Below are 27,941 nucleotides of genomic sequence, written 5' to 3' on the forward strand. Positions count from 1 at the left end.
GTGGCTGCGTGCCGGTACGCTGCCCTGGGTCCGCCGTAGTATACTGATACAGCTTGTATACCGACCACGTGCTCGTTTTTTTTAATTACTGTCGTCACGTCACGGACACAACGTGCCGCCATTTTCGCCGAGTGCCGCGCCTTCCGCGTGCTTTCCTTCCCCGCGTCCATGCATCCCTTCATCGCCGACGATGCCATGCAGACGCGGCTGCTTCGAAAGCTCGTGGTTCGGCGGATGCGGGAGATGGCGCCGGCGGCAACGACGGGAGGCGCGGTGGTGGCGCCGCACCAGCAGGTCTCTGGTCGTCGAGCCTTACGGGGCCTCAGAGGTTGACATCTACCGCCACGGCATCCTCATCCCGCCGTCGTGCCGCCTGGCGCATGGGTGGCATGTCACGACGGATGACTACGCCACGCCGCCGCCTGACGCATGGGTGGCATGTCACGACGGATGACTACGCCACGCCGGGCCCTGCTCAAGTAGGCCCATGGAATCTCGAGGACCGCCAAGGGTTTATGGAGGGTCGCGATTTCGACACCGTCGTCACCTTCTACAAGTCCCGGGGCCTTCGCTTCGACAGGCAAAACGCTCCCGTGGTGCCCCCTACCGTCCCGGCCCTGCGTTCGGTCCGCCGAGCACGTGCCCCCCCCCCCCCCCCCCCCCCCCCACCCCCAGCCGCTCCCGCCACGGCCCCAGTCGAGCCACTGTTGATCATTCCGCCCGAGCTTGCTGCGATGCAAGAGGACGGAGATCCCTTGGAGTCACCGGGGTTAATTCGCATGATCCGAGACTCAACAAGGGAGACGACCTGGGTTCGTTGACCCGAGGGATCTGGCGGACGAACCGGAGTTATGTGGCAGGCGATAAGGAATTCGACGTATACGCTAGCGCGGGAGGCGATGTCAAATGAAAAGTTTTTGTGCACTTCGGCGGTTCCGACGCATTTGACGACTCAGACAGCATCGAAGACGTCGGCAGCAACGGTGGTGCTCCAGAAGTTGTGGATCTTGTCAATAGCGATTAGGGGTAGTTATGTTTTATTTCGTCGTTTTACATTTCGAATGCAAAATTTTGTTCAATAAATGATGCAAGATATCCTAAAATATGAACGAAATTGTGTTGCTTTTATGAATTATGTAATGTTTTAATATTTTATTAGTTGCTTATTAACTGGTTTTAATTTGTTTTCTATAGTTTTAATTGAATTGAATCGAAAATCGTCATAAACTATGTAAAATACAATATGTTTATGTTTACTTATTGAGCTTATTTACATTACATAATAATTAAGTGTTTAATAAAATAAAAAAAATTGCAACCAGGTGTGCATGGCCAAAGAATGGCCCCATCAAGATTTTGACAAAAAATAAAGACCAAACGCACGTTGCGTTATGCACGTGCGTCTTTTTGGTTTTTTCATCCATATAATTGTATAAAATGCATACACTGTTGAAAAGCTATGAAACATGGTTATATATGCTTGTCATGATGGTATAAGTGTATAAAAAAGAGCATTTGGAGGATGTCGAAAAAAACGTGCTTGGCGACGGGCCCTTCGCTCCTACCCGAAAGACCTCGGCAGAAGAAGATCAATTTTTGATCATCTTGAGAATGACCGTATATTTTGCAAGCGGGTTGGCATGCCCAACAGAATACTCAATGCAAATTGTGATCAAGTTCCGACAACATACGCACGTTGCATCACGTCCAGGCGTTGTTTTAGGGTTTTTTCATCCGTAAAATTGTATAAAATGCATACATTGTTAAAAAGCTATGAAACTTGGCATTCATGCTTGTCATGATGGTACAAGTGCAGAATTATAAATAACCACACATGAATGTGTTGACAAAACCTCGCAGGAAAAAAACAGCAAATTTCTCATCTTTTGCCGAGAATGAGAGTGAGAGATACGCCTTGTAATTGACCACATTCAAACACGTTGTGGTTTTGTAAACACTGATGTCACAGTCGGTGAAGATGGGAAGGAGGATAAACAGTAACACCTATGAGATGCCATGTTGAAATATGACGTCTTAAGTCATGGTTATTGGATTAGGGATGTGTGATAAAAATATATTCCATTGCAACACTCAGGCTCTTTTACTAGTTAATTCACAATACAATTTACAAAATCTTCATTCTGGTGCATGAAAATGGGCATTACAAACGCTTTAAACCTTGACTGGCTAAATTGTCACAGGCTTGCTGCATGATATGACCTTAATTTAAGATGTGAAGCAACATTGGGTATGAGCCTCCAATAAAAAATACCCCCTCTATTTCTAATGTAGTTTATAGTAAAATCTTTAAAAGGTTTTATATTTAAAAGTGAAGGAAGTACAAGCCACGAACATAACACGTACAGTTCAGAGCCAGCTAGCACAAATTTCACTTCAGGACTCCCGTGTCGCGCCCCCCACGGGCGACCTGGGAGAGCCCTCCCCGCCCCTCCTCCCCTCACCGCCGCCAACGGGCGCTGCCCGGGCAAAGCCCTCATGATGTGGGCGGCGGCGGGGCGGCCTTCCTCCCTGGCAGATGCGGGGTAGCGCAGGGCACTGCTCGCATATCAACGACACGGGGCACTGGTCCATTCCTGGCTTCAGCGCTCTCTCTCCAGCGTTGTGGTGGCCCGGTCGGCACGACCTTGCTCCTGTTGCCCTGCAGCTCGTCTGGGCACGGGCTGGGGCGTGGTAGCGGCGGATCCCAGGTCTCCTGCCTAGATCCGATCGATGGTGGTGGTTGGTGGCGTCGATCGGGGTTCGTCCTGCGGCCCTGGAGGTGGACAGTGACGGAGCTAGCAGGGTGGGCCGCTTCCAAAAAATTTAACAACAAACACGACATGTGAACGATCTAACTAATTATCAATAACATATATAAATAGATCAATATGGTTTTATAAATACACTAAAAAATTTAATTATGTCCCAGTTTTGCGTAAAAGAAGACTTAATAGTACGTACTACATACCTTGAGAATCCAAAGAAGACTATGTTTCCGGACTACGCTTTTGCATGCCCATGAAAGTATCAATTATAGCATCTTTATTTACCTTGGAGAGAATATCCCGCTCAATGTATGTGGCAATCATCCAAAAACACATCTTATTTCTTAACTTGTTCTTGACTAAACTCATAGCAGAAAATGCTCTCTCAACATTCCTCGTTGCCACTGGTAGAATCAATACCAATTTTAAAAGCAAGTACGCAAATTTATGGACTATATGCCTGCCTGTTTGAACAAGCTTGACTGAAAGATCAACAAGATTTCTAAGGCCTTGGAAGTTCTCATATTTTCTCATGTCATAAATCATATAGTTATCAATTTGTAGTTTAAGGTGTATCAAGTCAGCACTTGAAAAGTCTTCAGGATAGAACTCTGCAAGTTCGTGTACCTTGTCTGCATCAAAAGCAGCAAATGATTTAGTATGATTCAAAGCAGACATACAAGATAGCAACTCCATATTGATATCGTCAAACCGATTTTCAAGCTCTTGACTAATTTGATAAATTAATTCAAGAAAAACTTCTTTTCTAAAGCGATAATCATTTGTATGCGGTCGAACAAACCGTGTTGATCTTCCATAAGGCACATAATTATCTTCCATTGTAGGAACTTGAATGCTATGCTTGTTACAAAATAGTGTGACCTTTTGAAGAAATGCACCCCACCTATTAGACCTCAGCTATTGTATTCTATCTTTTGCCAATCTATCGATTGCCATTGCAGAAAGAATGTCTTGGTCTCTTGTTTGCAAACAATCAGACAAATCACTTGTGTATCCGAAAATGACAAGCATCAAGTGGGCATTGAAAATAAAGTCAAATGACTCAAACACTCCAACAATAGTGTGGATTCTTGGCCAATCACTCCTTTGTGTAGCATATTGTCCAAGAGTGATGATTACATCATCAATTGTGGGATATATAGCAATAATGTTGAGAACATAATTATAATGAGAGCCCTACCTAGTATCACCAGGCCTAGGTGACCCCATCTCTTGATTCAAGCCACTCCGAGTTTGTAACTCACCACATTCAAGTAGTTTCATGATAGTATGAAATCTAGCATCTCTAAGCATGTCATGACGCTTACAAGAAACTCCAATAATGTTCAACAATAAATACACTCGATCAAAAAACCACACAAGTCATCATTTCCCTTGGCAACAACAAGAACTAGTTGGAGTTGATGTGCAAAGCAATGGATGTAATAGGCAGAAGGTGACTCTTTCATGATCAATATTTTCAATCCTTTAATTTCTCCTCTCATATTGCTAGCCCCATCATAACCTTGCCCACAAATTTGACTTACAGTTAAACCATGATTGACAAGTAAAGTTTCAATTGCTTCCTTAAGAGACAATGCAGTAGTGTTACTTACATGAACAACTCCAAGAAAGTCCTCACTCATCCTTCCTACTTTATCAACAAAACGCAAGCATAGAGCTAGTTGTCCTTTATGTGATACAACACTAGACTCATCAGCTAGAATAGCGTAATGATCATCACCAACTTGTCCAATAATTTTATTTCTAGTGTGTAGTGCACAACATTGAATAATCTGATTTTGTATTTGATGAGAAGTCAATTTGCAATTACCTGGTGCATTCTTCAAGACATACTTATTCATCCCCTCACTATTTGTTGCTAGTCATTTCAATAGCTCAATGAAGTTTCCCCGTTGCTAGACTGTTCACTTTCATCATGCACACGAAAGGCCAATCCAGGGCAGGCGGTAGGGTGGCCGGCAAGACGATGCCGCGACGGGAAGCAGGCGTTGAGCTGGTGGCGGATCGGAATCGAGAGAGAAAGTGGTTGTGTCTGCATGGATGTGTCAGTCGTGTTCGTGCGGCGGCTGCGGCCGGCTCTTTCTATATTTGTTGGGCTTCTTTCCTCCTCCGACCCATGTTACATGCAAGACAAAAATTCCGGGGTGGAGCAGGCCGTGTTTGTGTGGCGGCTGCGGCCTTGCTTTTCACGCGGCTCTTCCTATCTTTGCTGGGCTTCTTTCCTCCTTCGGTCCATCTTACATGCAAGATCAAAAATCCAGGGTGGAACGCAGCCCACTCTATACACCGTGTGGCTACACAGAGTGGACACTAGTAGTGGGTGCCTTCGAGTTTTTATCAAATAAGGCCACCTGCACAACCGAATTGCTAAAAAAGACCCCTTCTAGATGAAATTGACATAAAATACCTCTTGGGTCGTGGCGGCAGGCGCGCCAGCCGATACGTGGCACCTGCCGCCACGTCCAGAGGCGGCAGCACTGTTCACTTGGGCGCGACAACAGCATTGTTTGCCCAAGATAAACAATATTTTTGAAAAAAAAATTTAGCAAAAAACATGTTCATCCCTAGCAAAAAACATGCTGCCAAAAAATCAGTTTTCTTTATTTTTTCTGCTATTTTTTTATTTTTTTGAAAAAAAATGTTCATCCATAGCGAAATTCATTTTTCTGAGCGAAAACAATTCCTTGTGTGAACAGTGTTGTCACCTTCGATCGTGGCGGCAGGTACCATGTATCGGCTGGCACACATGCCACCATGACCCGGGGGTCATTTCTACCAGTTTCAACCAAAGGGGTAGCAATTTCGTTGAACAGGTGGTCCTTTTGGACAAAAGATCGATGCCTTCCTGTATAATTTTTTTTGCGTCTCATGTACGTTTCATATAACTTGTACCAACTGCAAGTCATCTTCGAATTGGAATAGTCAATCTCGAAGGAAAATACATGCCTATGAAATTATGAGCTCGTGTCTTATAAGAGCATATATAACCGGACTACTCATGCCTTGAATAGTCAATCTCGAAAAGAAAATACAAGTCTATGGAATTATGAGCTCGTGTCTTGTAAGAGCTTATGTCCGTCTCAAAATGTTCGGACAGACCGTTCAATCAATGATCGATCACAAATACACGACTCAACCATACCTTTTATATTCGTCTCAAACGTCTGAACTGACTGTTACCCCTCATATCCATCTCAAATTTAAGGATGATATTCGGACAAACCGTCCAATCAATGATCGATCACAAAAACACGACTTAACCATACCCTTTGTATTCGTCTCAAACGTCTGAACTGTCACCCTTCATATCCATCTCAAATATGAAGATGATACAAAGACTCATGAACACGTCCACGGCCGGTCAGTCCACCACGTAGGATGCGACCCCATCCCAAATCACGTGAACGGACATATGAGAAAATAATATAAAAATGCGGGTGCACGGACGAAAAAATAAGGGCTCAAAACGGACAGGTCACATTTGCTAAGTCCGCCTGTAGATGTTGCAAGTTCGAACCTTGTGGCTATATATAACAATTTCTTACGAGACACATTCAAAACTGCTCTCTACTCATCTTTTCATACATTAAAATTACATAGTTCCTGTCAATATCTGTTTGACACAATTCACGGAAGGAGGTATACAAACTTTCTACAAATGTTTGTCAGCTTTCAAGCCCAAATAAATTAGCCAAAATTAGTTTCACCGTGACCAAAGTCAAGCTTCATGCTATATCAAGCACAGCTTTCTTAGTCCTAAAATTAATTATCCCGGGCTTCTTTTGGAAGCATCTCACGTCTCCATAACCGTAAAGGAAAACTCCAAGCTGGAAATAACAAAATGATTAGCTCTGGCTGACTAAAACAATAGTACAGTAACTGGTAAGCATTTGCAGCAGAACTAAAAGTTAAAAAAAAACCTGCCGTTAGAGGAGAACATACCTCGAGGTCTTCTTGAGAAAAATTTCAACACCTCATCAATCAAAATTACCTAGCGGCCAAGGAGAAGTTATATACATGTGCAAATGGAACATATATGGTATCCAGTTCATAACTAGCAACAGTGTTAACAAAATATAAGTTGGGGCAAAATTCCCATGTATGTTTCAATATAGAAAGACTAGGTTCATCGGAAATTTGAACATGGCAACTCAAGGTAGAAAAAACACTCACAGGGAAGGATAGATAAAGAACAACTTTCCACTCAGCCAAAGTTAATGGAGATACCTGCATAAGTAAACCACGATTACCAATATTTCTTTGGCATTATTGTAAGCTTACTATAAAGAATAGGTGACAATGTGACTTACTGAGAAAAGAGACGACAGGGGTTCCGTATACAAGACTGCTACGTGAAGAAGCATTGTCAGAATGATTGACCCAACAAGCCATAGGTTACTCCATGGGTGAATGACACTGACACAAGGGAAGTGCCAAAATCATTTCAGGTTAAGCAAATTAATTTACATATACAGGCCAGGACAAGTGCCACTGGTCGGAGAAAGAAATTTCAAGATCATCCAGGAGAGATGCATTTGTATCTATTAAGATAGAAAGAGTTTTAGACACCAAAGAAAGGCACAACAAAAACAGAGAACATAGAGCTAGACAACCCTAAACGACAAGTTCCACTGGGGCAGAAATTAGTACACAAATATTCTGCAGGTGCCACAAGCAAAAATATTCAGCCATCAACCAGTGGTTGGGGCAGTGAAGTGCTGACCCACCAATACCATACGATAAATAAATACAGTTATTACAGCTGTGGAGACCACATTTATTTGAAACGTATTAACTTCCATCTATATTTCCACCTCTTGTTTCATTCATACTTTAGCATCTAGTTCATCGTCACTGTTTTCAGAACGTTTTAAAAAATAATATAAAAGGGTCCAAACAAAACCAAGTAGCTGGCTCTTGCAGTTGTAAAAAGAAGACAGAATGCTACTCCCTCTGTTCACAAATATAAGATGTTCTAACTTTTTCTTATTCGAATGTATGTAGACATGTTTTAGTGTGTTTATTCACTCGTTTTGTAGCCATATTGAAATATCCAAAACATCTTATATTTGTGAACGGAGTGAGTACCAATTATTCTATATATTTGTGCACAACAGGTTTTGAAAACCAATTTTCTGGGTGGTTTTCAATGGTTTGTGGGAGAACAAAGTTTTGATGTATAGGAATATGTAATAAGCAACAATGTACACATGCCACCTAAAATGAAATACATAAAAATAACCCGCTTAGGTTATGCAGAAATAGCATAAATGTATTTCTTTTTTGTGTTCCAAATTTCACAAAAAAAAAAAAAAGTATTGGCATGTCTATTACATGGGAAATTAGATTGATAAACATGTTAAGCAGACGAGTAAGATTACCTTCCACAAATTAAGATAATAAATATATTTATTCATTTACAAGTCGATCAGATGAGAAAAAATGCAAAAAAGAATAAAATCACCGATGAAAACCAACTGTTTCCTGCTCATTAGAAGTAGCACATGGGAGTATGGCCATTGTGTGCCTGCTATTTGGGGGACCGGGGGGGCTGAGGCTTAAAATGAGATGAGAGATAAAGGGATCTTACAGTAGGGATTGATTTTCACTTAGGTTATTCAAGGCATTAAACATCTCGACAACAACAAGAACAGTCATTGAAACAGTTGATGGATGGCGATCCTCAAAGATGCTGCAAGGATATGAAGTTTGCCTGGTTGAACATGAATCAAAATTGACCTGCCATAGGAAAAGAAAGATATTCAGAACTTACAGAATCAGTAATTTTTGAATAAGAGCCACAATAAGAAGCTTCAAAAAAAGTAAAGGGAAAAATATACCATAAGGAAAGCAGGCATGGAGGGAGAGGAACCATACAAAAATCTATTGGTGACTTCACGTTCAGAACTCTCAAACATACAGAACTGAACTATTCAAATATGCAAGTGAAATATGATTATGTGGTACGAATGGGTAAAAGTCTAAGCCATAACCAACCATCGCAGTAAGATCCAGAGGAATGTACCACCTTCAATTCAGATTAAAGTTTTTTTAAAATTTTGATGGACGAGTAAACCAGGAGAGACAAGTCAAACTCTAAATTAGATGCTCGAATTTACAATAAAATCTGACCAGGAGAAAGGCTATTCCTAACCAGCTCCGGATGTATATGTAAGCATTTTTCTTCTTTTAATCCCTGGGATCCAAACAGCCATATGAATTGACAGCTTGAAACTCCATTATTGGTCTGTCCATCTAACATTAGACCCAACAAAGGAATCTCTTTGTATAAGCTGATCTCAGCAAGAACCAGTTGTTTCGTAACTTGAAATGCACATCTATTATCACATGCTATGTTACTCATGGTGCTATTTAGGGAAAATCATATAGAAAGGATTTCGACGTCTTATGTATATTTTGTTCCAATATGCAAATTTGACAGTAGGGCTCGGAGTGGCCGTTTTCCTTTTTGGAAAACAAATATAAGATTTCTTAGAAAGACTCACTCAAGCATGTTGACCAAGATCTCCTAGAAAATGCAACCCAATGAGATAGGCAAGCAGTTACCAACAGCAGAGGTATTTGATAATCAGTGCAAAAGAAGTATACTACACTACACTACAGTCTACAGCAATATCTTTTGAAGTATAAACTTTGGGGAGGGGGGGGGGACCCCTTTTCTGTTTATCAGGTACAAGTGTTACTGCTGTTTCAGACTTACCCAAAAATAAACAATGCAAAAAGTAGAGAGTTTCCCAACTTACCAATTCAGAGTATGGTAATCTAGGACCATCTTCAGAATAAACAAACCACCAAACAAACCCCGCTATAGTGGCAAGACCAACATAAGCTGCATTAACAAAACTATAAGAAACAAAAATAACTCCAGATAACAAATGTCGATACAGGCACTTAGTGCATACCACCAATGACTAAATAGCGGAAGAAGAGCCATCCACTGACCACAGCTTCGTTCACCTGCAATTCAAATTTGCAGCAGGAAAGAGCGTCTTAATAAATGCAACAAACTAGAAAATTAAATTCATAGCTACCACTTGAACCAACTCACCTAGCGATAAATGCCAAGCAATTCATACCACACAGTAAATAAAATGAAATAAGGCGACAATTCTCATGGACGCAACAAGGAATCCAGTGCACACAGACATATAGCGTAGTGTGCACAAGCAAACTAAAAATAGAAAGGGATTTAGCCCACTGCAGCATCCACTTAACAGCACTACCGGCCGATTTGCCTGATACACATCGTGGCCAAGATATTCGCGAAGGTTCTGTCGTTGCGCATCGCTCCTAAGCTTGACAGCCTGGTGAGCCGCAACCAGAACGCCTTCATCACCGGACGCACGCTCCACGACAATTTTATGCTCGTCCGGCAGTCTCTTCGGATGCTCCATCACCTGGGCGCGCCGTGCATTATGCTCAAGCTCGATCTCACGCGGGCTTTCGACTCCATATCCTGGCCGTTCCTCTTCGAGGTTCTGCGCCAATATGGGTTCGGGTACAGGTTCAGGGAATGGCTGGCCATTCTCTTATCTTCGGCCAGCACACGAGTCATGCTCAATGGAGTGCCTGGCCCGCCGATCTGGCACCGTCGTGGGCTGCGCCAAGGCGACTCCACATCACCGCAGCTATTTGTCCTGGCAGTCGACGCGCTTGCCCGCCTCATGCAACGGGCGCTCCAGACCGGCATCCTTCGGCGCCTGCACCCCCGCCGCAACATCCCGGCCATTTCTCTATATGCCGACGATGTGATGCTGTTTTCCCATGCTGCAACATCCCGGCCATTTCTCTATATGCCGACGATGTGATGCTGTTTTCCCATGTTGAGATGGATGAGGTGCTCGCTGTGAAGAGCATTCTGGGTATCTTTGAGACCGCATCGGGCCTGCAGGTCAACTACGGCAAGAGCTCGGCCATGACCCTGCATGGCGACGAGGATGGCGCCGCCTTGCTGGAGGCGCTGGGCTGCCAGTCGGCGGACCTGCCCATCACCTACCTGGGCATCCCGCTGACCCTCAGAGGCACAGATGCAGCCGCTGGTCGACGCAGTGGCAGGCCGCCTCCCGTCATGGAAAGCATGGCTCATGAACAAGGCCGGGCAGCTGGCACTGGTTAAATCAGTCCTCACCGCGATTCCAACTCACCAGATGCTTGCCTTAGCGCCCCCGAAGAAGACTCTGAAGCAACTAGAGAAGATCCATCGTGGCTTTCTCTGGGCTGGTCGCGAGGCCGCGCTTGGAGGACACTGCCACGTGAACTGGCGCACGGTCTGCCGGCCGCTCGCATATGGCGGGCTGGGCATCCGAGACCTCGAGCGCACGAGGCTCGCACTCAGACTCCGATGGCTCTGGCTATCGAGGACGGACGCCGACCGAGCTTGGCAAGGCCTCGACCTGCAGTTCTCCCACGAGGAGCTCGGCCTGTTCTATGCCTCCACAGGCCTCGACCTGCAGTTCTCCCACGAGGAGCTCGGCCTGTTCTATGCCTCCACCTTCATGGTGGTAGGAGATGGTCTCACTGCTCTGTTCTGGGAGGACCGCTGGCTGCACGGGCAATCTATACGCGAGCTCGCGCCCCTGCTATACCTATGCATTCCCAAGAACAGAAGAAGAGTGCGGACGGTGGCGGAAGGCATCGCCGGCAATGCCTGGGCTCGAGACATTCGCGGCGTAGTGGGTCTGCAAGAGATCGGCCAATACCTGAGGACATGGCAGCTTGTGGCACGCACTATACTGTCCAACGAGCCGGATAAGCTCGTTTGGAAATGGACGGCCAACGGCGTCTACTCGGCGAGGTCTTGCTATCGGGCAGCCTTCCACGGATCATTGACATGCCGTTCATGGCAGCTCATCTGGAAGGGATGGGCCCCACCGAAGGTCAAGTTCTTTCACTGGCTAGCAAACCTAGACCGATGCTGGACCGCGGAAAGGCTCGCTCGCCGAGGCCTTCCCCATCACACCCGCTGCCTGCTATGCGACCAAGAGCCGGAGACCATCCGACACCTGCTGCTCACATGCCCTTTCGCGCGGCAGGCCTGGCACGAGGCCCTATCCTGGCTGCGTCTACCGGCCCCGTCGCCGGAGCATGATGCCTCCATCCAGGACTGGTGGATGAGGGCGAGGGATGCCACACCACCATCGCTCCGCAAGGCGCTGAGGTCCGCCGCACTACTGGTGCCCTGGATGATATGGAAGCATAGGAATGCGTGTGTCTTCGACCATATTACTCCGTCGCTCGACGAGCTCTTGGATAGGATCAAAGATGAGATGAGGTGCTGGGCTAGAGCCGGGGACAAAGGGCTTAGGGTAGTCTTGCCCCCATCCTGGGATGTCCACTAAACCCCCTGTAACAATGCTGTAATCACCTCTTAGGAGGCTGTACTCCCCCTTCTTTTCAATACAAAGAAACGCAAGGCTCTATGCGTTTTCTCGAAAAAGAAGTGAGGCTTTCATAAGGCCACTGTACTGTGGACTTGCTAAGATTTTACAATTCCTGATAATGCCAGAACACATTGTCAAGTTACATGAATTTTAACTGAAGTCAGTATAACCATCAAAATAATAATGGGGACAACCTACAACGTATATTAGTTTATAATAGAAATAACAAGCTACAAACTAATCACTGTTAGGTATAAGATACATGTATTACTGTTAGGTATAGATACATGTATATGGTCGTGTTAGCCTAGGTTGGCCCATGTAAGTAATATATTTTCCATCCAATGATGATAAGATGGAAAGTTCCCTCTCATCAGTCACAACACCCTTCCCCTCAAAACAAAAACAAAAAATCAGGCGCAACACCCTTTTAATATTACCTTACGAGGCTTAACTGCCATGATGTTGCCATCAGGCTTGTTAAAACCAATTGCAGTTGCAGGCAACCCGTCAGTAACAAGGTTTACCCAGAGTAGCTGGACCTACAAAGTGATGGGAGTAGAGAGATAAGCAGATTTTACATCCAGTGACAAAATTAAGAAGCTCCAGAAATATGAACGATGTGCATGTTACAAACATTATGTTAGCGAGTACAGCAGTAAACAGGGGGCAAAATATAATGACAACCTAAACATGCTACATATCAGTGTGATTTTTTGCCACATTAATTCAAGAACAAAATATAAGTCCACATATTTCATCTCAAGACACATGGAAGCTAAGAAAGAGTTTCAACTCACAGGTACAAGTGTGTCAGGCATCCCAAGCACCGCTGCCACAAAAATACAAACTACCTCCCCAATATTTGATGAAATCATGTATCGAATAAACTGCTTGGTGTTATTATATATGGCCCTTCCCTCTGCAACAGCCTGTGAGCAAATGATAATAATAAGTTTAAGTAACAAAAAAGCATTAATAAGATCCAATGGTTATGTCTTATTGTATGTTAATCAGTCAGATCATAATCTTACTGCAACAATTGTAGCGAAGTTGTCATCTGCCAATACCATGTCTGAAGCGCTCTGAAATATAAAGGTAAACATAAGTTTATTAAATTCAAAAAGGACCGTGAAAGCAACCAAAACATGAAGAACATGATTGACTGAAGATATTTTGAAAGAAACAAAAATCTCAAGATAATGAATACCAATGTCCCTATTTACTTCTAATCTACTCCCTCCGTCCCATATTAACCATCTAGATACATCCGTTTGAGCGACAGTTAATATGGGACGGAGGTAGTATATAGCAGTTATACCTTAACATTCAAAAAAGTAATACCTTTGCAACAGCAGTTCCTGATCCCATAGCTATTCCTATATCTGCTTTTTTCAGCGCAGGTGCATCATTGACGCCATCACCAGTCATTGCAACCTGGCATGTGAAATGAACATGGCTATTGCGTAAAATGAATTATTCCATGAAGTGGAATGTGAAGCATAAATTCCCATGGTCAATTCCATAGCAATTAAATAAGTTCCGTCATCATGAGGACTAAAGAAACTCAATGAACACTTTATCAACAGGTACAAACTTACCACTTCATTGTGTGATTGCAAGGCTTCAACAAGCATCTTCTTATGAGAAGGTTCCACTCTGCAGTAAGAATAATCAGGTATAAAATGGCAGTCAAGAGTACAAAACCGGAAGAATGGTGATTAATCCATACGTCTGTCGATGGTTTAATCATTTTACCACTTTTTTGTCTGAGTATCATCAATGTAGTCACTTGCCACATAGGTAAGCATATATTATGTTCCGCGCCACTAGGTTGTGATAGACTGGAGCTATAACTAGTATTCAAAATTGCGATGGTGAATGCCATATTTTTCTAATGAACTACATCTCTGGTAACAAAGCACTCAATACGGGAACAAATCTAAGGAACCACACTAATAATAGGAAAACTGAACTCCAATCGCAGCCATTGAATCAACTTACAACTGCTTGTGGCAGCAATAGTTGTGTACGTCACTACAGGCAGTTCATCAACAATGAGCTGGGTGATCTCAATAATAAATAAAAACATTTTTAATGCAATAGAATACTACTCCATTACTTTGCATTATATTAAGTTCATGGAGCTTATTACAAGAGAAACTGGGATATGTCATTACCCATTCGGCAAGGGGTAGCTATGTCCTAAATTTGAACAAGGTTGTAATGATATTCAAATCACCTGGAGAACAGAACCATCCTTCGCAATGCATTTGCCCTTTCCAAAGGAGGAAGCCCTTCAAATTCTGATGCTGTATATGAATACCCTGTAAAGTCATCTAAATGCTCAAACGCACCAATTTGCCGACATAGAGATTCTGCAGTGGACTAAAATGGCACATATTTATTTTCTCAGCGGTATCAAAAGATCTTGGAGCAAAAATAAACAAATATGTTCACCAACCTTGTTATCCCCAGTAACAACAATAACACGAATCCCTGCTGACATACAAGAATGGATAGCACTGCGAACTTCGTCTCTTGGAGGGTCAAGCATCCCAACCTGAACCGGTAGCAAAAGAATTTTCATTATCAATTATTAGTGCCATTGTTATCTTAACTAACATTAATCATACCTGTCTACAAAGGCAAAGCATATATTAAAATGTGTGAACAAAACGTAGAAGACTGTTAAAGAAGGAACAGCAGAACCAGCAGTAGTGACAAAGCGTACCAATCCAATAAATGTGAGATTTGCCTCATCGTCATAGGAAAGACTTTGTTGGCCTTCTGGCATTCGTTTTAATGCTAGTGCTAAGCACCTTAGGGTATCTTTTCCTGCAAAACTGAAACATTCGGAGATCATTGAACATATTTATCTAAAGCATTCTCTGTAGAAAAAAACAGCAAGCATATTTAGAGAAAATAAAAGAATCATGCAACAATATGACATTGGGAAGTGCTAACTTAGTGGCAGAGTTTGGTCAAAATTACCAAGGTTCCTTCGCATCAGAAATAATGTCAGTTATATTGTTATTAAATCTGCCTATATGAACTGAATATTTCAATATTGTGATCACATCCATCAAGAACCATACAACCTCATGACCTAAAAGCTACATACAGATGTAAAGGCTAACCTTTTTTCTATTCTTAAATCTAACTATATGAATTGAATATTTCAATAATTTGATCGCATCGATTAAGAAACATGCAACCTCATGACCCTAAAAACTACAAGTGCAAAGGCTGACCTTTGAAACTTAGCTTCCAGCTCATTACGTATGTCCATAGTCAATGGTACAGAAGACCCATCATCATTGCACAATATATGTGTGCATCTTGCCATTACACTTTCAGGGGCACCTTTTGAAAACATAATCTCCTGTTGTTTTCGACTGCAAAGGACGCTCATCATTTTGCGATCTCGGGAAAAGTCTAGAACTGATATCTAAAGAATAAATCACAAAGAAAAAAACATAAGAACTTCATACTATAAATCTGAAGAAATGGGGTCAAAATTGAAGTTAAATACAGTAAGTCACAATCAGTCAGGCTATACAGCATATACAAAATGGTTTCCCCCACATATAGGCAGGCAGTATAGTCAAAGTGTGAGCAATATAATATAATAGATAGCATATAACATTCCATCCAAGTGTCAACAACAATAACAACAACAAAGCCTTTAGTCCCAAACTAGTTGAGGTAAGCTAGAGCTGAAACCCATAAGATCTCATAACCAATTCATGGTTCTGGCCCGTGCATAGCTAGCTTCCATGCACCCCTGTCCATGCTAGTGCCTTGGCGATATTCCAGTCCTTCAGATCTCTCCTTACGCACTAACCCCATGTCAAGTTCGGTCTACCCCGACCTCTCTTGACATTTTCAGCATGCTTTAGCCGTCCGCTATGCACTAGAGCTTCTGGAGGCCTGCACTGAAATATGGCCAAACCATCTCAGACGATGTTGGGCAAGCTTCTCCTCAATCGGTGCTACTCCAACTATCCCGTATATCGAACATGTCGCCTTTTAGTCGGCCAACACTCAGCACCATACAAGATTGCGGGCCGAATCGCCGTCCTATAGAACCTGCCTAGTATGTGGGAGGAACAACTGCTGATACCACAAGAACTTTGAGGTACTTTGCATAAAGTATCAGACATGTATATTTTTTAACAACTAACAGAAGGATGATGTTTCTAATGCCTGCTTATGCTAGCAGAACAAGTTCATGATCAAGGAAGTTCCTTATAAATGGTAGTAGCTGAGATAGGGTTTGGGCAAGGGGTACTCTTCAAGGGAACTGCAAATACAGGGCCACAGAACACGCGATCAATATATAAATGCCAACAAGTAGATGCATATAACCTTTCTGAACTGATTTTCCCAATAATGATTGCAGTAGGATGCACGCTCATGCTTAGTTAGCATGTTCAGGGCTGAGGGCATCGAATCAAAACCAGGAAGACCAACCTAATAAATCAACAAAATGAAAATTGAGATTGATAGTTCCCATGAAAGCCATCAAAAGTGCACTGATAAGCAGATTTCATAACTAACGACTGACCTTCTCCACCAGAACGCGCAGAGCAACTTCAGTGGACTCTCCAATTTTCTCATAACTTTTTTTATCAGGATTGTACTGTAAAGTTGACTCATTGCAAAGAGCTGAACACATGGCTATATGAAGGAGGCAGGGGGATTGAGGAGGAAACTCCAGCTGCAACAGATGAAAGCCACCTGAAAAGTTAGTGCCTAAACCAAATGTGACATATATCAATGTTTTGCACACTGAGTAAGGGACATCATGGTCACTCGATAAATAACCCAAAGGGTTCCACAGGTAGCTAATATACTGATATGAGTGGTCACACTATTAATCCATCTATAAGGGCCTAACATTTGTCTTGCTAGGTAGAGCTGTCACATACATCTCAGTCAAAAGTTGTGTACTAAACTCAGCCTCTAGAGGGCTATGTCTATTGTTGCTATGCTATGCACTATCGTACACTGTTGTTCTACTCTAATGCAAGACATTCCCTGGTAAAGCTGTACAGTAATGGCTACAAGACTAGTGAACTGTAACAATCTTGATCATGCGTCATGGGTTGTAACAGTTGATAATTTGGTATCATTTCCACAATGTGTTCTTGTACTGCAGTCAAGAAAGAGTAATTTCAGCTGTTAAGACACATGAAAATACGGGTTCAGGCCGTGCACTACAATGATCACCAAATTAGTGACAGCTGAGAAATACTTCATTGTACCTGATTTTCACTGGCATCATATATAAACCCATCAGGAGCAAATGTGGTTCCACTAATAGAGTATTCATCAGTTATTGGTCTCTGGTGCACAGACCGCACAACACATACCTGGGATATTAAGACACTTGTTAGTTATGCGGTGAACATAATATATTGACCAAGTGTAAGAGACATTAATCTTAAAGCGCATATTGTATTTTAGTTAAATCCCACTGCACACTAAACAATAAATGATGCTGTAAACTAGAGTGTTCACCTTAGACACGGACATCATGTTTGTAGTAAGAGTGCCAGTTTTGTCACTGCAAATGACTGTTGTGCATCCTAATGTCTCCACAGAGGGCAAAGATCTGACGATAGCATTCAAGCGAGCCATTCTCTTGGTACCAAGAGCTAAGCACCTAGAAGTAAAAATGAACCAATGATATGTTACACTCACTTCAAGAAAGAACAAAGTAAACCACTACGCTTCAATATTAAATGAACAAGAAACTTAGAATATCTAGACTGAGGATAGGATTGGTAATGGGCAGTATCATGTTTCTTGTTTCTTAACCAGAGTCATGGGTGAGACAAACGAACAAGATCAATTCTCTCCTGCTCAAAAAGGGTCAGTCAAAAATGACTAATTTTGTGGCAAGCAGCAGAAATTATTCACACCATATACAAGGAAGCCAAGTTCCGTAACTAGCTATCAGACCATGGGATTAAGTAATTACGTTAATGTATAAATCCCAATGACTTAGCGTGTCATACACTCTTTCAAATTTCCAAAGTTCACATTTCCAAATTCCAACTGATCGCACTTCTCATTTTAATAAAATCTGAATCTATTTTGTGCTTTATTACTCCCTCCGTTCCAAAATACTCATCGTGGTTCAAATTTGAACTAAAACCACGACAAGCTTTTTGGAACGGAGGGATAATAATTAAGAACTAACTGACTGAGAGAAACATTATGCTATAACAAACATTGGTAAAGTTGGAGATATTAAGGACACCTTCAAATTACAGATTTAAATCAGATACTTTTTGTTGATATATCAACTGAATCACATAAAATGTTTTATTTGGTACTACTGGAAAGCTACAAATTGTTTGTAAGGAACTCACGTTGTTACTACAGCTGGGAGACCTTCTGGAATGGCTGCAACAGCAAGGGCAACTGCTACCTATCAAAAGAAAACAGTTCATATTTTCAAGAAATCAATGTTAGGCACGATGATTAATGGCGGTTGAATGCAACACTATCATTTTTTCATTCAATATGTTAGAAAGCTTCATTATCGATGAGAACGTGCACACTTACTATGAAGGGCATAACTATAAGACAAAACAATGAGTAAATAAGCTTCAAGGTTGTAGAACGATCTATACTTAAAGAAAAGTTCTTAGGGCTAAAATGACTTGCTTGTAATGGGAAGTATTCAAATAACAATGCCTAACCGAAGTGGATTGACAGCTCTTTATCAAATGCATGTAGGTAGGTCCACTTAATGGACACAACTATATGAACAAGGAACCCATTTAAGATTTTTAAGCCAGTCAACTTGAATGAAACGAAAATTGCTAGCATCAACCACATCTAAACGATCGAGTTTCCAGGTACAGACCATGCTGTGCAACATCATAAAATGACCTGAGCATATGAGAATGACTATAAACAATGTCATTCTACAGATGCATGCACTATAGAGCCTGACAACAATAACCCCAGCTAATTTGTGTGAATGTACTCCCTCCGTTCCTAAATATAAGCCTTTTAAGAGATTTTTATGGGGGACTACATACGGATGTATAGACATACTTTAGAATATAGATTCACTAATTTTGCTCCGTATGGGCCGGAAGAGCCGAAGCTAAGGGAGGGCATTGCCATGTCAATTGGCGACGCGCGTGCCGGCCTATCTCCCTTGGAGGCTTAGGCGTACGCGACCTTGAGCGTGCTGGGCTTGCATTAAGGCTGAGATGGCTATGGTTCTCCCAAACAGACATAGATCACGCATGGGCTAGGCTCGACCTTCAATTCTCAGCCACCGAGCGTGCACTGTTTTTTGCCTCCACGACCATGGAGCTGGGAAACGGGCAGACGGCCCTATTCTGGGAGGATCGCTGGATCCAGGGGCGATCAATCAGCGAGATCGCGCCGCTGGTATATGCCTGCTGCCCCAAGCGACGGCGGAAGCAGAGGACGGTGGCACAAGGCCAACATGGAAATAGCTGGACCCGCGACATCCAGGGCGTGCTTGGCATACACGAGATCGGGCAGTTTCTCCAGCTCTGGCAGATGATCGCGGACACCATCCTCACCGAGGAGCCCGACCGCCTGCTATGGAAATGGACTACCACGGGCACATACTCAGCACGGTCTGCCTACCTCGCCACGTTCCATGGATCAGTAACCTGCCCTGCTTGGAAGATGATATGGAAGGCATGGACGACGCCAAAGGTTAGGTTCTTCCTCTGGCTTGCGCAGCAGGACAGATGCTGGACTGCAGACCGACTCGCCCGGCGCGGCCTGCAGCACCATCCATGGTGCCTTCTATGCGACCAGGCCTTCGAGACCATCCACCACATCATCATCGAATGCCCATTCACCCAACAGATTTGGCACGAGGTCCTCGTGTGGTTTCGATTGCCAGTAGGATGCCCCAACCAGGCGGACTCGCTGCTGGACTGGTGGAACCGCGCGCGACAAAGCACCCCCCACCCACAGAGAAAAGGGCTGGCATCCATCACCCTGCTCCTACCCTGGATGGTATGGAAGCACCGCAACGATTGCGTTTTTGACAGGGCACAACCCTCAATTGCTGCACTACTGTCGAAAATCAAAGAGGAGGCTACCTTATGGGCAAGGGCTGGTGCCAAAGGGCTTCGGGTTATCCTACCGCAGACATGGGATGTACACTAAGTAGCATTAGAATGCTTGTATCCTGCCTCCTAGGAGGACTGTAACAAACTCTATCTTTCCAATATAATGAAACGCAGCGCTTTCTCGAAAAAAAAATGCTCCGTATGTAGTCCCCTAGTGAAATATCTAAAAAGACTTATATTTAGGAATGGAGGGAGTAGCTTTCATGCAGATAAAATCTACGAAAGAGAACCAACGATACCAAATTCTGCACTCTGGCTTAACACACAACAAGCAAATTTCTGCTGATTATATTACAGAACCTACAATGAGCAAATACCAATAAACGTACATTCAGACAGAATAGGAATAGTGATATACCTTAAAATAATGAATGGCACCCCTAAGAAAGCCACCATGAGAAGGATCTCGGAAATGGCCAATATTTACAACCCAAACAAGAATACAGATCCCTGCTATAACCTGAAAATAAAAATAAAAAAACTGATTAAGCCTGAAAAAACATTTGAACTTCAAACTATATGATTCCTGAAGCAACGGTGATTCACTGTCAACCGAGCTTATATTTCACCCATTCTTTTTGTCGTTCTAATATTTTCCACATTAGCACATGTAATATTTTCACAAAATACACTGAAATCACACTTATGTTTCTGGTCAACTTCTAATCTGAGTTGGACTTTGTTTTAGACTAGAATTAATATGCCTCTCCAAGTCTCTAATCTATCAGACATGCATCATGCCATGGACCTGCAACCCTAGCTAGGTAAACATGACTTCAGTATAATTTAGATATGTGCAACTTACAGGTTAGGAAAACATATGAGGCTATGAGCACAAATAAAGGGCATCCAAATTAATTAATAAGAGATGGATCAAACACTCAAGTACAAAAATGGAAAAGCTACATAAAATTTGGGAGCAAAACTACGATCATAAAGTTGCTGATGTTGCAAGAGAAATGTAAATGAATATATTAAACCATTAAGGCTCTTGAGCAAAGGTAAATAAGATTCAATTGTTGTTAGCTTTCCTGAATTTTTTATCAGGTTCTCTTCTAGTAAATGTCTCCATACATTTGCTTCAGTCATAATTTTTCAGGCAATGTTGACACTTAATTTTGGAAACGAAAACTACTCATAACATGTTGGAAAAGACCGTGGTCATCTACCTTTGCCAGAAATGTGCCAAATTCGTCCAGTTTTTTCTTCAGTGGAGTTGCTTCCTGGATGTGTGGGAATACGTTAAATTGCCACTATATATAAAGCAATCATAGTGCTAAGACACAAAACAATACTAGAGCAGCAAAAAGATAAAGTGAAACATATAATTTGAATGAGAGACACCATTACCAAATTTTATACACAAATGAGAAGCAAATTGAATGCTTACATCCTCTGTTCTCAGCATTGCATCACGTATACTTCCCATTGCAGTATTAGAACCAACACCAATAACGACAGCTCTTGCTCTACCAGCTACAACAACAGTACCCTGGGAAGCAAAGACATCAGGCAGCATGCAAAGTTCAGAAGAAGCAACTGGCTAATGGCGGTAATGAGAAAATTTTAAAAGTGAGTGTTCTTTGAGATGTAATTTGAAGAAAAAAATGACCCTGCACTTCGAATTTCAGCAGTTGAAGATCTATCTACTTTTTTTAGGTTTAAAAAGGCGATGGATGCTAGGCAGGAGTTTTTTGCCGCCTAGTAGCAGTAGCCTGAAATTTATTCTTCTAAAATCCAGAGCAGTCTGAACATGTATATTCAGTGGCGGTGCCAGGATAATAAACCTGTGATGTCAACTATAATTCCTCTCCAAATCTTATAGTATTTCTGAATTTATGGATAAAGTTTACTTGAATATTTAGAAGGTTTTTATCAAAAGCTGTGTAGTCAATTGACTACACAGCCATAGTGTGGCTTCGCCACTGTGTATATTGCTGCTATAATGCAGCGTCTTGGCAGCCTGAAATATGTTCCTCTAAAGTCCAGAGCAATCTGAACATGTACCGTGATCTTCTTCTTTTTTTAATTCAACATGTACCGTGATCTGGATGGACAAACCTAAGTGGCGCGCTCTGCATGATAGCCATAGCTTCAGGCTTCACGGTTCAAGCAGGTAGAAATTAGAGGGGTTAAAGGGCAAAAGCTGAAATGAAAAAGGAAGAAAATAAGGCCCCACCAGGCCCATTTGCCCACGAAGTTGCTGCTTTAGTTACATCATGGTTCAGATCTGCCTACAGATCGTGCTGCCGCTGTTACCATGACCACATGAGCAACAACAGATGCAACGCCATCACTGATGACACGCCGTCACGGGTGGCCACCCACCACCACATTTTCTTACCTTGCTGCAGTCGTCCATTTTCAATCTTCACACACCACCTCCTTGTCCCTCGTCACCGAGCGTTGCCAGTGAAAACGCTTCCTCGGCAGAAAACCTAGAGCCAAGGCTACATATTCTGCTGTCTCCTGGTGCTTTTGCACCCCTAGGTGGCGCCTAGACACACCTTTTTCAACCCTTCTATGTGTTACAACTTCTCAAATGTGAGATTTACACTAAGGTTTCAAAAGATAATCTGACAATCCTACAAAGACTTAAACATATCAAACTGCATATTTTTATACATCGTTTCCCGATCTCATCTAACTGCCAAACGAATATGCTTGCAAATAATCAGAGAGGACAAAAGATTGCTAGCACAGATTTCAATTATTATGAGCGAACAAGTGTACGTACTAGCAGTGTTTCCACAACGGAGAAAAAATGAGGGAAATATCCTGAATAACAGACTCACATGACTCCTACATTTTCAGGACATTGCAATCTGATTCACCATCCCTCATCCAACGGTTCGCATGGGGGTTTAGATATTTTCACTTAAAAAATCATGTTTACTTGATTAGTTCCCTACTGAACGCTATTAAAAAATCGATAGATCTATGTGACTACCGAGATATTGAGTGGCAGTCAGCTTGATATACACCTACCGAGAAAAGAATGTTTGTTTTGTCCTGGTAGACAGCATTCATTGCTGAAGTTGAATCAAGCTCTTTAGCCACTGAACAGCTTTCCCCTAGAATAATGCACAAAATAAACAAGTGATTCAGAAACACATATGTTAGCCCTTCATAGGTTATACCATGCACCTAATAATGTCTTTAGCGACAATTACATTGCCAAATCAAATGCATTGATCAAAAAAGGGCATAACATTTCTCCTGTTCTCTAAAACAAGATTGCCACGACAAACTAGTACACTTCAGTTAATATTAGGATGAACAGGAGGATAGCACAGGACAACGCAAAAAATACCTGTTAGAATTGCCTGGTCAACACGCAATTGATGGCTTAGCATTTCAACCATTCTCATGTCAGCTGGAACTTTGCAACCAACTACACATAAGAAACAAGGTGTAACCAAGTTAGATCAGGAACATACTCAGCATTATGCTAAATGGAAATAACTTGAATGGACTTGAACAGTACCTCCCACTTCTACAATATCTCCAGGGACAAGTTCCGTTGCTGGAAGTATAGAAAAACAACCTAACAAATTGAACATTGACAAGTGACTCAATCATATGAATATAAAACGTCTTATATTTAGGAACAGAGGTTACTAGTAATATTTAATAACGAGTCTTTCAAGTGAAGATATATCAATCCAATCGCAAATATCAAGATAAACACTTTTTTTTCGAGAAAACGCAAAGGACCTTTGTGTTTCTTTGTTTTCACAGGTCAACAAATACAAGGATCGTTACCCAGGTGGAAGCTGATTAAAAGGCACTTTTGTAGCAAGAAAGTATGGTGTAATTAAATGTTGCTCTTAGTCGGAGCATTTTTGCTTCAATTCGTCGTCTTCCAAACCAACCTTTAAAAAAGCTGCAAGTGCAGCCCAACTCCGACTTTAATGACACATGTACATGCACGCAAAGGACATGCACAAAACAAACAGCTGACAGGGACTAAGGTTTGCACAAGACTCTGCTTCTTGACATGGTGTGTCCATGATATTCAGACAGAATCGGATCTTTAGCAGCCTGTGACAATGTATCTAAACCCAAATCCAAAAGTGACATTGGCATCATCAATCTCTCACAAGAGAATGATGCCCTTCTTATGGAACACCTCAACAAGTTCTACGATAACTCGATAAGCACGGCATTCCATGGGTCCAGCTCAAACAAACCAACCTGCTGTGACAAAGCAAGTGGATTTTGTTGACATTTTGAATTTTTCAAGTGGAATGGTTACAGGTACATGTTTCCAATTTCAAAACTGAAGAGTAGATGCAACTCATAGTCATAATTAACAAAAGTTCAATCAGAAGACTGCAAACAAATAATTGTGTGATAATATGCTTACACACTTGAAATGCAATAATCAATTCGGAAAAAAATTACCATTGCGCAGCACTGTTGCAACATCTGCTTGATATGCTCGCAACTCCTGCAGGTTTTTTCATAAGAGAGTCATGTGGATGGACAACAAGAGTTGGCCATTCCAATGCCAATTGTAGTCACACAGTACAAGACGAAGTTAAGTAACTAGCATATGGAGTTAAGATTAACCATGTGCAGAAAAAGAATAATTAGGACCAAAATCAGTACTCTTAGTATTGCTCCAAATATGTGATACAAACTATAAGGGAGTGAAAACAAGAGAAAATGACCAGGGTAAACATGGTGTATCCACGATTATGCATCCAAGAGATTAAATAACAGCCATTTAAACATTCCAAGTTTCACATCGAAGTAATTTGTATGATGTTTGAGGAAAAGAGGGAAACGAGAAAACATAGCCACACATAATATCTCACAGCACGTGCAAAAAGAAAAACATATCAAACAGCAGTAAACCAGATCTAGAGAATTAAGCACGACATTAGAGCCTTGTTCAAAAGTAATAACCTCGAGAGCTTTTTCAGCATTTGTTTCTGTGATCACACCAACTGCTGCATTTGCTGCTAATATCATAAATATGACCTATGCAATCGAAATAAAGGCCATCTTGTTAGTTACTGCCTCCATGTGGCACATGAAAATCATCTTCCTCACATAGGATATATCCCCCAAAGTGGATCAACTTACAGATGGTTCCAAAAATGCTGTTAATCCAGTTTCACCATTCAATCGAGCCAAAAGGAAGGATACCACGGCAGCTGCTATCAATATTTTGACAAGTAAATCATCAAACTGCTTCAAAACTAACTTCCAGAAGGGGGTACCTGGGTCAGAAATTTCACGTTAATAGATGATGAATAAAGGGAAACAAAACTAATTTTCCTTTATCTATTTATCTTCCTTGAAAAACTTATTCATTTGTTCTGGTTATGATTTTATTTACTTATTTGTAAAATCCTCCTAGAACAGAATCTGAGTTAGTCGTTATGAACTTCAATAAACTTAACTTCTATAGCTGGTGGCAAAGAAAACAACAAAGACCCAATACAATATAATTTGGTGATCATCCAACAAGGTATTTGTCTAACATAATATTTGCAAAAGCATGCTACGACAAGTCATCATCCAAGGTAAAGGATGTTCAGGGGTAGTATGAATATTATGTACTCCCTCCATCACAAAATAAATGTCTTAAGCTTAGTACAAATTTGTACTAGAGCCAATACAAAGTTGAGGCAGTTCTTTTGAGACAGAGGGAGTATGCCTTAGGTTATGTCTTGTATCTGCGGAGAAACAGCACAATTGGATGCATTAAACGAGCCCAAAGGGCATATTGATTCAATCCAACACTAACAAATACCTATAAAAGCATACTACTATACTACCCTTAACATTTTTCTACTACCTTACCAAAATAAATCGTTTTTACATGGAAATTAACAAAGGGTAGAGCTTAGACATTTCAATGATACTATCCTTCTCATAAAACATCCAACTTTTAAACTTGCCATATAATCATTAGTATGTCAACTAAGAGGACTCGTAGTTGCAATGCATCCTTGTCAATCCATGGTTCGCTTATATTCAGTTATTCAGAAAGAGTAAATGGGGTAAGACAGAGATAATGGAATACCAAGTACCAACATTTTCTGACGGCAAACACTTTGGAGAAAAGGTGTAACAGGTAATACGAAATGTGTTGCCGTACATAAAATGAACATTAGAAGTTAGAGCTGACAACTTACTTTCTTCTTGGGGCAGCACTGCAGATAATCCATGCACGAAAAGAAAGTGCAGCAATCAGTTAGTGGCCACAATTATGATAACAAAAATCATGTGTGAACACCGCAATGAAAAAGTAGATGATAACATAAATATGTCTGCCCTCAAGAAATTGTGCAGGAGTCTCGACTGAAGCTTTCAAGTTTTACTGAGGAAATGGTAAGGGTCTGAACTACTCCTCCGTCCCATAATGTAAGACGTTTTTTGACACTAGTAGTCACTAGTGTCAAAAAACGTCTTGCATTATGGGACGGAGTAGTACATCCAAAGTATGAAAGCTGTATCAATTCAGTTAAATCAGCATTACAGTGACTTTCAAATTTCATTCCCCGGATTATAAAAGTTGATATGTCTGGGTTATGGCATTGCGTACGTGAAAAAATGTTTATGTCGGTTAATAACAGCAATTATAGGCTGTGGAGTCCCTAGTACAAAAAAAGGACGCATGCAAACCACGCCTCCTTATTTAGAAATGCTCTGGTTTTAGACGGTTCTAGTCGCTAGGAAGTAAGCACCAACGCAAATATACCGAGAATTAGTAATCTGCTTGTATAAATAGCCGCTTTGTGCAAAATAAAACAAAATCTATTCCGATGAATTTGGATAGGATGTATTTCGAGATTGGTGGAAAGGCACCAGACTATTCCTCGTCTGGAGAACTTGCTTACTCGACTCCGACGAAACCACATATCCTTCTCTCCATTTTGTCTACTTACTTATCACAAACAGTTCGGCGCCCATTAATTAAACCCATAATAGGACAATGAACGAATCAAAACGCATAATGCAGTAAGAAGCTCCTCACCATTTTTGCCGTAGCGCAACGCATGCTGCTCCACCTGCCCACACAAGCCAGAAACCAAATCAGTCCCCCATTCCCCGCAACCCAGACCAAAAAAACCACAGCGCGGACGGCTCCGGAGCAGCACCTGCGAGTCGGAGAGGCCCTTGGTCCGGTCCACGCCGAAAGCTTCGAGCACCTGCGAGGACGGGCGGCGACCAGATCCGTGAGAGGCGGCGGGGGCGAAGCGGGGGAGGTCAAAGCTATGGCGCGAGGCGGGGGCTAGATGCGGCGGCGGCGGCGGCGGCTTACCTCCGCGACGGACTTGGCGTAGGCGTCCTCCATGGCCGGCGGCGCCGGCGGGTGGGAGGAGGGGAGGGAGTGATCGCGGCGGTGCGGCCAGGGAGAGGCGGCCGGGATTTTCTCAGCTCGGGTTTTGGCTTTGGGTGTTTTATTTATTTAGTAGCAACGGTGTGATTTGCTCGTCAGGGGACAGGTGGCGGCGGGATCTCTGCTCCGGCTCGGCCGCTGGAGCACGTGGGCCATGGGGAAGTGAAGTGCGAGACAAGTGACGCACGCTTTTCGCCTAGCTTTGCTTCGCCTTCTCGCTAGCCCGTTTTCAGGAGAATCGGTGGGC

The 27,941-nt window shown here is 42.3% G+C and overlaps 1 protein-coding gene across 1 annotated transcript; it reads right to left on the reverse strand.

The window, feature by feature from the left end:
• Positions 1-6,243: 6,243 nt before the first annotated feature.
• Positions 6,244-27,746, reverse strand: LOC123447668 (calcium-transporting ATPase 3, endoplasmic reticulum-type). The gene is made up of 34 exons (XM_045124294.1): positions 27,617-27,746; positions 27,453-27,503; positions 27,329-27,362; positions 26,487-26,504; positions 25,429-25,565; positions 25,249-25,323; positions 24,742-24,787; positions 23,822-23,881; positions 23,648-23,728; positions 23,323-23,408; positions 21,725-21,826; positions 21,504-21,557; positions 20,693-20,794; positions 18,574-18,632; positions 17,717-17,861; positions 17,461-17,568; positions 16,761-16,913; positions 16,562-16,666; positions 15,445-15,641; positions 14,925-15,036; positions 14,655-14,753; positions 14,433-14,578; positions 13,792-13,849; positions 13,535-13,627; positions 13,225-13,275; positions 12,991-13,122; positions 12,631-12,732; positions 9,713-9,767; positions 9,554-9,639; positions 8,380-8,528; positions 7,100-7,205; positions 6,963-7,016; positions 6,732-6,780; positions 6,244-6,616 (listed from the first exon to the last, which is right to left on the reverse strand). The coding sequence occupies exons 1-34, from the start codon at positions 27,647-27,649 to the stop codon at positions 6,552-6,554; spliced, it is 3,003 nt and encodes a 1,000-aa protein (XP_044980229.1). The 5' UTR covers positions 27,650-27,746; the 3' UTR covers positions 6,244-6,551.
• Between the last annotated feature and the right edge of the window lie 195 nt (positions 27,747-27,941).

The sequence above is a fragment of the Hordeum vulgare genome, chromosome 4H, assembly GCF_904849725.1.
Source record: "Hordeum vulgare subsp. vulgare chromosome 4H, MorexV3_pseudomolecules_assembly, whole genome shotgun sequence".
Taxonomy (NCBI): Eukaryota; Viridiplantae; Streptophyta; class Magnoliopsida; order Poales; family Poaceae; genus Hordeum; species Hordeum vulgare.

Excerpts from the sequence above, each read along its gene's own strand:
- LOC123447668 (XM_045124294.1), bottom strand. The coding sequence starts at position 27,649 with ATGGAGGACGCCTACGCCAAGTCCGTCGCGGAG. Across the intron at positions 23,409-23,647 it reads TGACCAGGCAATTCTAACAG|GGGAAAGCTGTTCAGTGGCT; the intron begins GTATTTTTTGCG and ends GCATTATTCTAG. Across the intron at positions 14,579-14,654 it reads TTGTTACTGGGGATAACAAG|TCCACTGCAGAATCTCTATG; the intron begins GTTGGTGAACAT and ends GTGCCATTTTAG.